The sequence below is a fragment of the Fundulus heteroclitus genome, chromosome 6, assembly GCF_011125445.2.
Source record: "Fundulus heteroclitus isolate FHET01 chromosome 6, MU-UCD_Fhet_4.1, whole genome shotgun sequence".
Taxonomy (NCBI): domain Eukaryota; kingdom Metazoa; phylum Chordata; class Actinopteri; order Cyprinodontiformes; family Fundulidae; genus Fundulus; species Fundulus heteroclitus.
In genome coordinates, this window is record NC_046366.1 from 19597600 (window position 1) to 19612587 (window position 14988).

The 14988-nt window shown below is 39.0% G+C and overlaps 1 protein-coding gene across 15 annotated transcripts in view; it reads left to right on the forward strand.

Moving 5' to 3' along the window:
* The window catches only part of dtna (dystrobrevin, alpha), a 36169-nt gene that overhangs the window by 17561 nt on the left and 3620 nt on the right, over positions 1-14988 (forward strand). For 2 of the 15 annotated variants that reach the window (XM_012875997.3, XM_036138268.1), the window contains exons 10-23: positions 1441-1449; positions 1741-1824; positions 2092-2160; positions 6996-7091; positions 9082-9163; positions 9480-9574; positions 11373-11486; positions 11672-11768; positions 12868-12894; positions 13720-13879; positions 13957-14046; positions 14131-14230; positions 14438-14555; positions 14644-14680. In XM_012875997.3, the coding sequence (XP_012731451.2) occupies positions 1441-1449; positions 1741-1824; positions 2092-2160; positions 6996-7091; positions 9082-9163; positions 9480-9574; positions 11373-11486; positions 11672-11768; positions 12868-12894; positions 13720-13879; positions 13957-14046; positions 14131-14230; positions 14438-14555; positions 14644-14661 (1159 nt within the window). In that variant the 3' untranslated portion in view covers positions 14662-14680. The remainder of the gene's footprint in view (positions 1-1440; positions 1450-1740; positions 1825-2091; positions 2161-6995; positions 7092-9081; positions 9164-9479; positions 9575-11372; positions 11487-11671; positions 11769-12867; positions 12895-13719; positions 13880-13956; positions 14047-14130; positions 14231-14437; positions 14556-14643; positions 14681-14988) is intronic. The other 13 variants (XM_012876005.3, XM_012876015.3, XM_036138269.1 and 10 more) reach the window with 13 other exon arrangements.

A 14988-nucleotide genomic window follows, 5' to 3' on the forward strand; every position in this document is an offset into this window, starting at 1 on the left:
TCTGTGGGGTCACCAATAATGTTTAATTGTTCTATTCTGTAACAGAGCTTCTACTGTTTTACCTAGCTAGTCTGTTAAATAGGAAACCAAACACCAACCAGATAAAATCTTTTAGCATTGTCGTTGACAGCGAAAGGATTTTTCTTGTCTATAGCTTAAAAAAGGAGAAAAGATACAAAGATTGAAGCAATAAGGCAATTTTTTTTATCTTGATATAATGTATTGCATTAACAAATGCAATTAAAGCATTTATTTATTTGTTTGTTTAAACATACCAAATGCCATTCCCCCTTTTTAAAGTTTCTAAGCCCTTAAACAGTCTAGGAGCTGAGTTGGAAAGCTTTTTACTTCTGTAAAATATGCACAAGCCTATAAGGTATATTGTTTCCTAATTCCAAAGTGTGCATACAAAGGTCAAATCTGTGCCTACAGCATCTTCCTGAAAGAATGCATTTGTTTACACCTACACAAAGTGCCCTGCAAGATTTCAAGGGAAATCCCACTCAGATGAATTCATTTTAAGTAATTTATAGCCAGAAAAGAGTGACTTGTATTCATAAGGCCTTTGTGCAACACACAGATTAGATGAAACTTCTTAACTGTTCCAAGCTATGGCTCTGGCCCTGATAAATGGTGCTATCCTGGCTCCAACTTTAAGATAGGTCAGAAGAAAGAACCGTTTTCGCATTTCAAGATTTTTGGAAACTTCTTTCAGCATCTTGCGGTCTGCTTTCAGGGACAGCCCGAAAGGGTTGCAAGTTTTAAAAATGATGACATTTTGATGACATCATCTTAAGTGAGAAGAAATGTGGAGGTCTCCTAGATGTGCCTGCAGCAGAAATAGTTTTATTGCATTTTACAGAAAATGTTAAAAAGACCTTTCAGCTTTTATGATGTTTTTTCAGTTACATAAAATCCACTTTAAACTTGAAATTCAAAATCCATATCCTTTTTTTTTTAATTATTTTTTATTTTTTTAAACATGACTGTATATGGCGGCGACTGTGGCTCTGTGGGTATAGCAGAGCCACAGCCATCTTGCAATCAGAAGGTTGTGGGTTCAGTTCCAGCTTCCCTCTGAAACATGTCGATGTGCCCCTGAGCAAGGCACTTAACCCCAAGTTGCCTGTGTATGCGTGTATGAATGTGTGTATCTGTGAGTTTGATTGGGTAAATGCCTTGAGTGGTCAGTATGACTGGAAAAGCACTTTATAAATTCAGTCCGTTTACCATTTTGACCACATGTTTAGATATACTGTATATTTGTGTTAAAAATGTTGTGTGCTTGCTATATATTATAAAACCTGTTCTCACATTAAAAATGTTTAGCTGAAAACGTTTTTGTATTGAACCACTACAAGAACTTTGGACTTGTCTGGCAGCCCTCCTGAGATTGTAATAAAGTGTCTTTCTCTCTGTTCTTTACTTTCCCCAAAATAGAGACACATGGTGAGTTTGCGTTAAATTACATTTCACTTTGTCCTCTCACGTTTATATTTTGCCAGGCCATTTAATGACATCCACTTGCTCCACTTGACACCTTCCCAAGCATGACGCATAACTAATCACCTTTCATGTCATGTTGCTACGCATATAGTCTAAGGAAGTGGAAACCAGAATAATATACTTAAAAAGAAACCCATAAGACTAAAACATTACTCTTTTTTTTAAAGACCAAACAACCTTTTGCTGTTTGTTATCTCAAAATTCCATTAGAAATAGTATTTATTTCTCATGCAGGCCACCGAGACCAGTGAATATAACCAACGACTACTCACTGTCCCACTCCATGCCTACATCAGGGAATCCTTTTTCCACCAAAAAGTGAGTACGGCCCTGCCAACAATGGTTGTCCTGGATTTTACAACAGATCTTTTCCGTGTGCCCTGTTCCCTAAAGGCCCTGTGACCCACACAATCCTTTGTGTCCATTCCTTTATTTGCCACGGTGTGTGTGTGTGTGTGTGTGTGTGTGTGTGTGTGTGTGTGTGTGTGTGTGTGTGTGTGTGTGTGTGTGTGTGTGTGTGCAAACATTCGTGTATAAGCATTTGTTGTGGGTCCTAAAGCTGAATATAAATGGCCTGCCTTACAGCCAGAATAATGATGCTGGCCAAAAAAAGTCCCCGTTTGGGGGTGCTTCACAGCTGCTAAAAGGAAAAGGGTAAGTGACACAGGCGTGCGGATGAGAAAAAGCCTTACTGCTGCAGATGCATGTGCAAACTAATATAGAGCATAAATGTAGGACATAGTCTAAAGTGTGTTTGTCACCAGGGGGGAAAAAAATTGACACATTTGATTTAGAAGGGTTTCCACTATTGTTCTCAAGAGATGAAGCTCATTTTCATTAGTCTGTTATGTTCACGCAGAAACAAGAAATCCTAAGAACTTTCTCTTAATACAATGTTATATGTGAAGTGTTTAAACCTGAACCAAAGTGGGAATAGCTCTGTATTTTAAAACATAGAAATGGGGTTTCTTTTATAAATATAAAGTATTCGAGCTCCTCAGCACCTGCGTCTAGAAGACTAGAACACTTCTCCCTTTCGTAGCTCAGCCTTACAGAAAAAAACAAAGATAAAATGTTGAGTGAGTGTTGAGAGCAGCGATTATGACTGCTGACAGCGGACATAGATTTTAGTTTGTGGCCATTTGTTAGGGTACCCACTTTGTACTATTCAAAGAACAAATAAACAGGCTTTTCTAAATACAAATAATGATTATTTTTAAAAAAAGAAGGTAATTTGGTACACTTGTGTGTGTTTCCATTATAGTGGGAAACCAGTTTAGCCTTTTGACAATGCTGCTGATTATTCAAGCTTTCACTTCTTTACTCTAAGCCAAGGAAAGTGAGTGAAATGAGTCCCCAGTGAGTGATTTCAGCTACTGTGGCAGAGTTTGAACTCTATCACGAGTAATATGTTGTCAACAGAGACACATGCTGCTACTTCTAACACTCACCAGGCTTTTTTCTTAACCTTAACCAGATAAAGGACCCATTCAGATGAAGACCTCTTCCACAAGGCTTGGCTTAAAAAAAAAGCAGCAGCACCCGTCATAGCGGACGAGACAGAGAGACGACAGTAACAAACACAAACATCTGAAATATATAAATTGCAAGCACTTTGAGACGAAGTGCAGAGGTTATTGTTATAGTAACAATATGACATTTAAAAACGATTGCAATCCAAGATTTAAAACATAGGCTCTGTTTGAAGGACCTCCATTGTTGGTTTCAACAGGATGCTGTTCAACTTCCACTAAAGGCCTTCAGTGGATGATGTCCAGACTTTATAAAAAATCTCAAAAAGGAAAATTAAAATAAGTAAAGAGAAAATATTTGTTTACAAACCATATAACCTATACAGTGCACAAATATGAATTATCTAATGAATTAATTATCCAACGGCTTCAAGGTTATAAGAGCTGGCCGACCAGCTTTGCCAACTGTAGTCCCAAAACTGCGTGACCTTAAGAAGAGTGATGACTCCCAACTATAAACGATTGTTTTCCACCAGATTGGTCTTTTTGTAGGTATGAGAAAAGCATCCAAGTTTCATCCAACTGACCAGCAGTGCACAGCAACAGGCTGGATGAGGGGCAGCACTGCCCGAGAGTTAGTGTTGAGATAAAGGGGGCTGGTTACACATTTACTGTAAACTTAATATACATATTTGCACTTGATTATAAAAAGGTCCTGAAAACAATGAAAAAAGCTAAATTCTGAGTTGGAGAATAAATTGTATTTCATAAGTGGCTAAAATCCTGGGTGCCAAATGTAGACTTCTGTTCTGTCTGACTGTTGCCAGTTTGGGTTTTGGAGAGTGTCTAAATTTGCAATTTATGTCTTTGTGAAACACGGAGCACTCCCCACATCTGCCAGTTGGTGACAGAATCCATCATATTTGTATGATATTTTATTATTATATTTATGCAAGAATACAATTTAAACTTACTGAAAATACAGTGGGTATTAGTGGAGAAAATATAAATTTTGGAGAACGCGAAGGGTCATTGGGTCATTCTTTTTTTGTAAAAGGATAAAGTAGAATTAATACCAACACTCTTAAAACCAAATTTAACATTGATCTGTAATATATATTGTTTTAACAAAAAACACAATTTTGTCATTGCTGCATGGGGGGAACTAGTTTTTACAATTTAACGCTCAATAATAAGTCTAAATCATGAGCTAATAGTGTTTTTAGATCTTATTTTGGGATTACCACCTCTGTTAATTCTTATCACCTTGTAATTAGCTCATATAGTAGCCATTGTTATCAGCTCTATGAGAAAAGTTCACACGAAGCCTCAACTTTTCTACATTGTTAGCTTGTTAGCACTGTTGAATATTTCAGCCACTTAGCCGAGCTACAGAATTCGGTTCAGATGTAGCGTTGATGAGCTTTGTTACGATGTTTCAAATTGTCAGAAATCGGCCGGTCTCTTTAAAGTCCTGAGCATTGCTGGATCTGCTGGTAAATCAGCCTGATGGATGAATTTGTTCCAAATCAGACCGTAACACTCTTACATGTGTTGAATATTTATTTTATTTGTTAAAAATAACATTTATTTCATCAATTAAACTAATGAAAGTCAAGGAATACACAAAGTATTGATGATGATGTTACTAATGATATAAAAACACAATACCACAAAATGATACAGTGACTCATTCCACTTATCAATTTGAAGAGGGTTTTCTGAAGTGTTTTCTGAATGTGAAGGGAAAGTTCAAAACATTACACAAGCTGAAAAAGAAACTTTAAGTTCTAATATTGGCTGGGAAGATGCTACTTATTTCCTCAGAAGCGTGCTCTGAAGTTTTGCCACCTCCATCTCTCTCATGCCTGAACAGAAATCGGCTTTTCTGCCCCAACAGCCATTCTGTCTGCCCTGGCAAGATGTTAGTGGCTCTCGTCTTTTGGATGTCTTGGTGATTCCTCGCGTTGGATTCAAAAGCAAATCATCAACAGGATGAAAAGAAAACTTTCTGGTTAACCCAAACCCTATCTCCCTAGTTCATTCGGAGGAAAACAAGCAATCTTGGGAAACATTAACACAGAGTTAGAGAAGGGTAGCAGAAAGTGTGCATTACACAAAAGCATTTATGGCAACCTAAATCTAGCAGGGGCATCGTGCTTGATTCGGTTTGATTGGGCTTCCTTCCTTTTTTTACTGTGTTTCTGTTCTTAGTCTGAGTCAGCACACATGGTTGCTGGAGATGGCAGCTTCCAGAACACATCATAAACCGATTACCCCACCAGATGTGGACTTTTTTGTGGAAACGTTTAGCCACGTCACAATACACAGCTAATAAGAAAATATATTTTTTTCCCTATTTTTCTAAATTGTCTAGCAAATATATTTCCTTCTTCATCCCTACTCGCCCTCTCAGCCCCTCGGGTCAGCTGAACTGCGTCTCCTGGAGGTACCGAGGTCTAAGAGGAAGCTCAGAGGGGGCAGGGCTTTTTCTATTGTTGGTCCTCAGTTGTGGAGTAACCTGCCCCCGCACATAAGAGAGGCTTTCACCACTAGCGAGACTTAGTTTTCATTTTAAATTGGTTTAATTGTTTATTTTAAGGGTTTGCATGCATTATCTTTTTATCTTATTTATTTTAATATGTTTTAGCTTGTAGCGATGTACAGCACTTAGTTGTTGCCTGCTTTTAAGCTCTTTATGAATAAAGATGGTATGGTATCGTATATAAGATATAAAAACACACAAAACGTGAAATAAAAACACTTAAAGCGAAGTTCTGAAGGGAACTGATGACGAGTATGTAGAGTACTGTCACCTGAAGTATTTTCTCTCTCTTTTAGTCGGTCTGGACTGTTATTCGATGTTAGATCCCGATGTGTCAGCATTAGGATCTAACAAGCTGAAGCGGGGGGCATTTAGGGAAGTGTTCCATGTTTCATTAGATAGCCGTTGCCAAGAATAGCTTCTAACACTTTATGAAACCCTTATGGTTTATGTTTCGGCGAAAACTACTTTTCCAAAACTGCTGTAGATGAAAAAGGATAGCCCTGACTGGAAGCCGATGTCAAGCTCTGAGACATGCACTGATGTATAATAAACTGGAACAGACAAGTATGCATTCATTTCTGAAGCTCACTAACTTCTAAACTATCAGAAAAGGATATATTTAAAGAACCTCATTTGACGTGCAACCAGAGAAACGATTCCATTACAGCTCCAGGGTCATAAATGTTGCATTTGTTAAGTGGTTTAACAATGTAAATGTAATAGTATTTGAGCAAAGTCCAAATGTCATGATGAAGGTCTTTAGTCCAAGTCTTGGGCTGAGCGTGACAGGTGCGCATTTAAAAGCTGTTCTTGTATTTCCAATATTGTTTAGTAAAATAACAGCATCCATGTAAGAGATACTTTGGGGTATATTTTCATGCATTTAAGTATGATTTCTTTTCACCAGTTACAATACGGATGCCAAGTATGTTGATTTAAGATGTTGTTTGGGTAAATCTAAGAGTCCATTGAGTGGATTGTCAGGGTGGTTAGACGAGAGAAAATTATAATAATATGACCAGAGTTTAGGAGTTTAGAAATGTATCTGGACAGACTAACTTTCTTCGGGCACTCCACAGTAGCTGGCATGGTTTCTGTAGTAGTTGATAAAGCGGTGGAAAAAGCTTTAGTAATTACGGTAGCTTAATCAAAAAGTTTGCATGATTTCACAAATGTACAGAGTTTAAATTGTAAAGCATTTCAGCTTTTAGAGTCGTCGTTTTTTTTGTCGCGCATGTCTTTAGTTGTGCTTCTAGCCTCCCATCAGCTGTGGCTCTCCCAAATATAATATGGCCTTGTTTCTCTCTAGTCACCCATGAATGGTTGTTTTTCAGCCACTCTCCTCCTCTTCTCATTTGTTGTGTGCTTTCCTCCCTCGGTTTCCCCCCTCCCCTGCTCTGACTCACCCTCTTGTTGTCACCTGTGTAACATAATGTTTTATGTTTTGTGAAACCCCTGCGCTGTTCCAGGTTGAAGTACAACCTCGACGTTGCTGATAGACTTGCTGACGAGCATGTTCTCATTGGCCTCTATGTGAATCTGCTCCAAAACAACCCCAGATCATGGTTAGTCTGAGGACAAAGTGGTGTTACCGCTGAACTGCCCCCCCCCCCCCCCCCCCCCCCACCCCGCGGTTCTTGTTCTTAACCTGAAGAGCTTCTGAGTGTGCTGCAGTCCTAATAACGCATGATGTCAGCCCGCTTGAAGTTTCTATCATCTCTCATCAGCTGCAACATGACTACTCCTGAATGCTCTTTTTCCCCAATCGCCTGGTTTATTAAGTTGTTGCTGAATGAAGTCTGTGAAAGAGAAAGGCACACATTTAGCTATGTATACTTTTTGATTGCTAAGAAAGGCAAGTGAAACTATCAGCCTTACAAAGAAAGCACGGTGGGGGCTTAAAAATGTTCTGCCCCTGAAGCAATTATTAAATAACAATTACGTGTAAGCAGTTTTTTTTTGTTTTTGTTTTTTTTTTTACTGTTTTCACTGGAAATATTCTCTCTGCTTTAATTTGATTGCTAACATTAATCATGGTATGGTGTTTTTATCTATTGCCTGTGCAGTGCCATGCAAAAGAATTCATACCTCTTAACATTTTTTTACATTTATTCAAATGACAACACAAAACTGCAGCGATGAATCAACAGAAAGTAGAGCAAGTCTATAAAGTGACAGGAAAAGCATCCATTTCAATTATTTCAGTTTATTTTGAAAAAAAAACAAATTACAAATAAAGAATCGGAAAATGTGGATTGCAAACATGTTAAGTGTCCCAGCAGAGAACTCAGCGCTGAAGTTGTGGAGGCATTTAAAGCATCACAGAAAAGGAAAAGAAGTTGTCATCTCTACAAACCTACCATTCAGGGAGAGCATTAGAAAGGAATCATTCAAGAGGTAGATGGCATCTGCTGAGGAGCTGCAGGAATCCACAGCTCAGGTGGAAGAATCTGTTGGCATGACAGACTTCAGTCCAGATTAACAAATCCAGCCTCTATTGCCGAGGGGCAAAAGAAAAGCCATTGTTTAAAGAAAGCCGTTAAAATTCTCATTTGAAGTTGGCCACTTTTAATGTTGTAAGTACAACAAATACGTAGAAGGATGGTGCTGCCACACCATTCTCGCTGTGAAAGGTGGTGCTGGTGGGGTCATGTTGACGGTAAGCTTTTCTTCAGTAGGGGCATGACAGCTGATCAGAGTTACTGAGATGTTTGGGGCTAAGTGGAGGGGAAAATCCCGTTGGTGGTAACGAAAAGGCTACAAAGGACTGGGGATGGACGCTCATCTTCAGCAGGCGAATTACCCAAAACACACAAGCTTTTATGCTTCTTAAAATGCCTCAGTTCAAGTCCAGACCTAAAATCCAGTTGGGAATTTGTGGCAGGACTCATTAGATTGATGTTTGGACACCCTCCTTATCCAATCAGACTCAGGTTAAGATATTTTGCAAAGAAAGAAAATAAATTTAAGTCTCCAGATTCTCAAGCCTGGGGGAGACAAATCCTGACGGACGTGTAACTCTTAAGCGGTGGTTCTGCAAAGTAATGTCTCAGAGGGGCTGACTAGAAATGCACGCCACACTTCTCAGATTTTCATTTGTAAAAAAATAAAATGTGGAAGGACATATACAACTTATATGTATTTCTCCCTTTCACTACTCTATCACATAATATCCCAGTGAAACACCATTTACAGTTTGTGGTTGTAATGGGACAAAATGTGAAAAAAACTATAAATAATTTTGCTAATATGTCAGGATTTGTGTGCGTGCGTGTGAATATAGACCCATGTCGTCTGCTCTATGGGGGATTTTTAACCCGAAGCAATTGATCTTCTCATCTGCACCTTTAATTGATACTTCAAATCCCTGCTTTTTCATACCCTTGTATGCCTTCCAATCATTTTGTGGACTGTTTTAAAGCTTTCCTAAACTAATCAGACTCTTTTAAACAAAAGCAAACCCCTTTCCGGTTGCTTATGCATATTTTTTTTCTGCGTGGAGCTCTGCGGTATTAATCGTGTCATGTTGTGACTCTCTATTTTCCTCTTGAGCAGTTTGCTGGAAAGCAGTAACCATCAAGACGAGGAGCACTGTCTCATTGCTCGCTATGCTGCTAGGCTGGCTGCTGATGCTGCGGTGAGATATACAGTACATAGGATGTTTATTGCACACAAATATTAGAGCATCTTTCATTGCTGGTGCAAAAAAAAAATAAAAGATGCCCTCAATGACAATAAGAGGTTAGCATATGCGTTTACTCGTTATCAGAAAGTTTCAGTTCTCTTTACTGCCATGGTGGTAATCATTCTTAGGCGAACTTGAGTGGTTTTGATGCATTGCTGGTGACTTAATGGCTTTAAAGCTTTCTCTGACATGTGAAATAAGCCAAAGGATGACATCACCTGAGTAAAAGCCGCCTCATGTGGCGTCTCTTCCTTGCTTTACCCAACAGGCTCAACAGCAGAGGGTCCCCACAGACCTCCCCTACTCTCTGGATGTCAACAAGCAGCAGAGGCAGCTCATTGCAGAGTTGGAGAGCAAAAACAGGTTAGAAATGACTGTCTCTAATGAAAATGTTCAATGGATTTATAATTTTATAGTTAAAGAACACATGTCATCATTCACTGCAAAAACGGATCTAAACATAAAAAAATGTTCTTAAAATTTGTGTTTTATCCTAGATTTGAGCAGGTAAATAAGATTATCTGCCGATGGAATGAGTATTTTCACCCCTAAAATAAGATAATTAGATATACTGCACTTGAAATAAGATGTTGGAGATGAATTGTTCCTATTTCAAGTGCAAAAATCTTATTCCATTGGCATATCATCTTATTTAGCTGTTCGAATCAAGGACAGATACACTTATTTCAAGACAATATTACTTATTTTCAGTTCCGTTTTTGCAGTGTTTGAATTTATTTTTTTATTTTATTTTTTGTTCAGGCTGTTTGCTCTTAATAGTTGTGTGAATTTCCAAGATGGAAATAAAGGCATGTGTAAAAACAACAAGAAAGAAAAACAGCAAGCTGTAAAGGCCATCAATGCCTAACACGATGTCTGTTCAGGACAAAAGCCTGGATACTAAAGTCTCGAGCTCCAATTTACGTGAACAAATTGAAGATAATTGTAGCGATCTACCTTGTGATGAGAAGGAAGTCAAGAGAATTGTGGCCTGGAGGAAGTGGTTCAGAGACACACTCAAGCCCAGTGTGTCTGTAATTTACCACAGTGTTGAATGACTGCTCGTTCAACAAAACTGGAATTAAACATAGAACAATGCGACTGAAAATAGGCAGAATTTCCTCTCTGGTATTGACCAGCATTGGTGCCCTGATGTGCACAAAGATGCATCAGCGCTTTCCTCCCAGCAACCGGGTCAGCAGGGAAGACACATAAAAAAGTATAAACTGTTATAAAATAAGACATTTTCTGAGAGGATAAGCTTTATGCTCACTTTTTTTTGTTGGTCCACCTCACCTATCTGCTCGGGCCACCTTTTTCTATTTTTCCAAGTGGCTACGCATCAATATGACATGTTTCTAATTAACAACTCTTTTTAACAAGAACAAGTCTGTCTCCTGTGTACAATAGTATTTCATCAGACACTACAAGTACACATCATCATACCTTATTATCTTCCATTCCTGTTTTAGAGATAGCTTTATGTCGTCAAATAGTGCATCCTTTTATTACTTATCTGCTTTGAAAAGCAGTAGAAAGGATTTTTATATTATTATGTTTAATTAAATTTGAATATTTTAAGTTTTTGTGACAGGGTTTTCATATTACAACTGAATGACTCCTTTGAGCCGTGTGCAGCTTTTAAAAAGGAACTATTGGGAAAAAGGTCAGGTATAAATAATATAGCATTTTTAGCTGCTGTATTTTTAGGACATTGATACTTGGCCAACGAGGCTGCCTGGAACACATTATTCCAAGCAAATCCTTGTCACAATGTTAAATAGTGTTTACAGGCCAAAAGCCAGAAATCTGGCTGTTTTGGTCCACATTTAAAACATTAATACAGACATAATAATATGTTGTCTGTGCGGGGGGAGGGGAAGACCTTCTTGTTCAACCTGTCCTGCGTCTAGATTTGAAAAAAGTAATCTTGAATGTAGTTAAACGGGTCTGTGCAGCTTTTGGACTTCCCTAAAACCCTCAAATGTTACTTAGTACAGCATGTTTCTGCTGCCCCCCGGTGATGAAAGCTAAAACATACCTTTCCAGTCAGATTACCATCAAGACCTTCTTGAAATGTCTCCAGCACAGAGGAAAAAATGCCCATTGTGCTCCTTCAGCACAGAAAATACAAACCTGATGATGCTTGTGCCGACTGCAGGGAAATCCTGCAAGAAATCCAGAGGCTGCGTCTTCAGCACGAGGAGGCTTCCCAGCAGCCACCTGACAGGGGTCAGCAGAACCCCACCCTGCTCGCCGAGCTGCGACTTCTCAGGTAACTCCTTCAGTCGGTACCAACGCCAGAGAGGTACAGTTCTGCTGAGGCTGCGTAAGAGATCATGTACAAGATGTAAAATTAAGAGGATGTGTTGGCGTCTGCGTGTTTTTTTATTATTATTATTATTATTATTATTGGAAGAACATCATATTTTTTTTCTCCTAACTTGTGTCTTCTGTTAGGCAACGCAAAGATGAGCTCGAACAAAGAATGTCTTCTCTGCAGGAGAGTCGCAGGGAGCTCATGGTGCAGCTGGAGCAGCTAATGATGCTTCTCAAGGTACTACAGATGTTGCCTGTCATCTATTTGAGAGCACTGCAGTGTGGCCAAAAACAGAATGCAGTTTAGAATGACTTCATGTTCACTGGAGGGGTACATATTCTGAGCCTGTTTTTGAAATCAAGTATAGGGTTCCTACGCGGTTTGCGGTAAAGTGTGAGAACATATGGAATTGGGTTAAAGGGTTTTCCATGTTCAGATAAGTATGAAAAAAGGAGATGGGGAGAAATATTGGTATTTCCAGACTTTATTGCCTCTCTCATTCAGAATTTGGTTCCATCCATCCACTTGCTTGCAGTCTGGGTCCTGATCTTGTGAAACATGGATAAGAGGATGCTAGCTTTATCTATTTTTTTATTGACGCAGTTTGTGAGAACTCTCACAAATTAGCATTTTACTTACTTTTTACAGTTTCTCCCAGCTTTGCATGGTCGCAATCCTAAACCCTTGTGTGTATGTGTATATATATATATATATATATATATATATATATATATATATATATATATATATATATATATATATATATATATAATAAAATATCTCCACACTAGACAGCGTATACCTTCAACAAACACACTTCACAAGCTCACGTTGACTGCTTCTTATTTAGCTACAGAGGCTAAGATTGTGGCTTGTTAAGAAACGATCTTATATCTCAGGAAAACTGCACAATATATATTGCGTACAGCTCTACTATTGAGCCATATCTGGCTTTCTGCTCCAAGAGAGAAGTTTAATCGAAGGCATTAGGGTGATGACGACTTGTGCATCGCAAACTGTTATAATATGTTTGCCGTCTTTTATGTGGGACGGCCTTTGGTATAAAAATCTGTAGCTTGTTTTCTTCACACAGCTGCCCGAGCTCTTCAAAGCCCACACAGACCGCTCCCTGCACTGGCTTACGTGGAGAGGATATCAATCTAATTAGCCTTAAAGGATCAATGTTAATTCATTAAACTTGCATGAGGAAGCCACATGCTGGCCACAACTTTGCGGAAAACCCCAATCAGATTAGTTTTTTTTAAAGGTCTGGTGACTTTTATAAATCATAGATTATTATTTTTTTTATTTTCTATTTTTTTTTTTTTTTTTTTAGCTGGAAGAAGAACGAAAACAAGCGAGAGTAAGTGAGAATATCCTGCCGGGATGCACGCGTGTGATGGATACGTCTCTGCCCTAACATATTGATCGGTGTAGTTCGCTCCAAGCAAAGTAGTTCTTTCATTTAGCGTTCTGCACGTAGGGCTCGAGCAGTTCCTTGGTCTTCACGATGCAGATTGTTCAAGAATATTTTCTTACAAACCTCTGAGGTTTGTAAGCACAGAACATCTACATTTATACTGAGACGACACTACATAAGGGTGGACTCTGTTTACTAATTAGATGACTTTTGGAGGCGTCTGCTTGCAGTGAATTGCATTTAACACAATCAGAGGAAATTGGACTGAACAACTATGCATGCCACACTTTTCAGAATGTTTGTTAAAAAACACTGAAAGCTGCAAAGTTCTCTTTCTGCTTCACAGTTATGACCAACTCTGTGTTGGTACAATACCTAAAATCCCAGTAAGGTATAGCGGCGTTTGTGGTTGTAACACCGTTATAGTTGATATATGTTCAGTGGTTGCGAAGACTTTGGTCAGAAACTGTATCTTTTTAGGAAGGAGGATGTGATGGAAAGGCATGCAGAGCTTTCGGGGAGTACTGACGTATTGCTAACTTACCAGTGAATGCAGCTTTACTGCGTCACATATCTTGCATGCATGACGTTTGTTTGGGTTCTTGCTTTTCAGAAAGCTTAAAATGAATGAAACCACAAGAAGAATAAGACTTATGCGATACTTTGCATTGCTTTTTTAAAATTGTTATTATTTTTATTCTGTCAGTGTTGCAGTCAAACTAGTTTTTCTGTAAGCCACAGCTTTGAGACAGTCGGTATCCTCTGCAGACTCAGGGTCCCGGCTCTCCTCGCTCTTCACCCAGCCACACCATCAGCCGGCCGATCCCCACGCCCATCCACTCGGACTCTGCCGGCACCACCCCGACTCACACACCTCAGGACTCACTCATGGGCGTGGGAGGGGATGTTCAGGAGGCCTTCGCTCAGGGTAACACAGCACCGCCTGCATTTTGCCTCTCGAAAGCTCTACGTGGTCACATTAAGACACCGTGAAATTGTTTAAAGGTCCAAGGAGGAATTTAAGAAACGACCTTCTCATTGCTGCTGACTCCATCACCAACACAATGTCATCGCTTGTCAAGGAGCTCAATTCAGGTAAAAATAATACCAAAAATAATGAAACTATTCATTTCCTAACGACAGCTTTGTTGATTTTTTTATTTTAATTTTTTTTTGCAGAAGGTGGTAGTGAGACGGAGAGCCTCCTGGATTCAGACTTTGGACGATGTGACCTAATGGCTGCAACGTCTTCAGATTTTTACTTCACTTATAAACCAAGGTTTTATTATTTAGACAGTTATTCTGATTAAAGAACCTCTGTATTATTTTATTTATTTAATCAGTAGTTTGAAAGACATTAATGCATAAGTTCACATATTGCAGGTTAGGCTCAAAGGTGCTCAAGAGGAGACTTTGTTTTTGGTTGTGTTGTGATTTGTTTAGCGTCTTTTTTTCTTTTTTCTTTTTTTTTTGTTCATGAAATCAGGCCGACAAGGGCTGCGGAAGAAGAAGCTTTTGAAAACAATCTGGAGCAGCAGCTAGAGGATGAGCTCAAGTTGGAAGAGCTGGTGAAGCACAGACAAGAGACGGACAAAACGTGCTTGGTGAGTTCTAGCTTTAGAGAAATGTGCCTTTTGATTGCCTGAACCGTTTGTCATGCTTTAACCTGCTGTGTGTTTTCTGGTTTCTCAGGTGACAATGGAGCAGTGACTGCAAGTCCAGGTGACTGGTAAGTTATTTGGACAGACTTGATCAGAAGTGCTAAAAAGTCCTTGCTGTCGAAAGTCGTATATACTCCATATTCTATACATACATATAATACTAAAGATTATGCAGAAATTTATAATTTTGTTACTCTTGCTGTTCTATATTTTGGGAACAAGAGACACATTGGATGACAGTCTACATTGTGGCATTGCATAAATATATAGGGCTGATATCCCCCCCCCCCCCCCCCCCCGATCAAACAGACTGCTTGCATTGAAGCAAGTGGTACAAATACGGTGAGAAATGAGTATGCTTGTGGATACTGGGCCT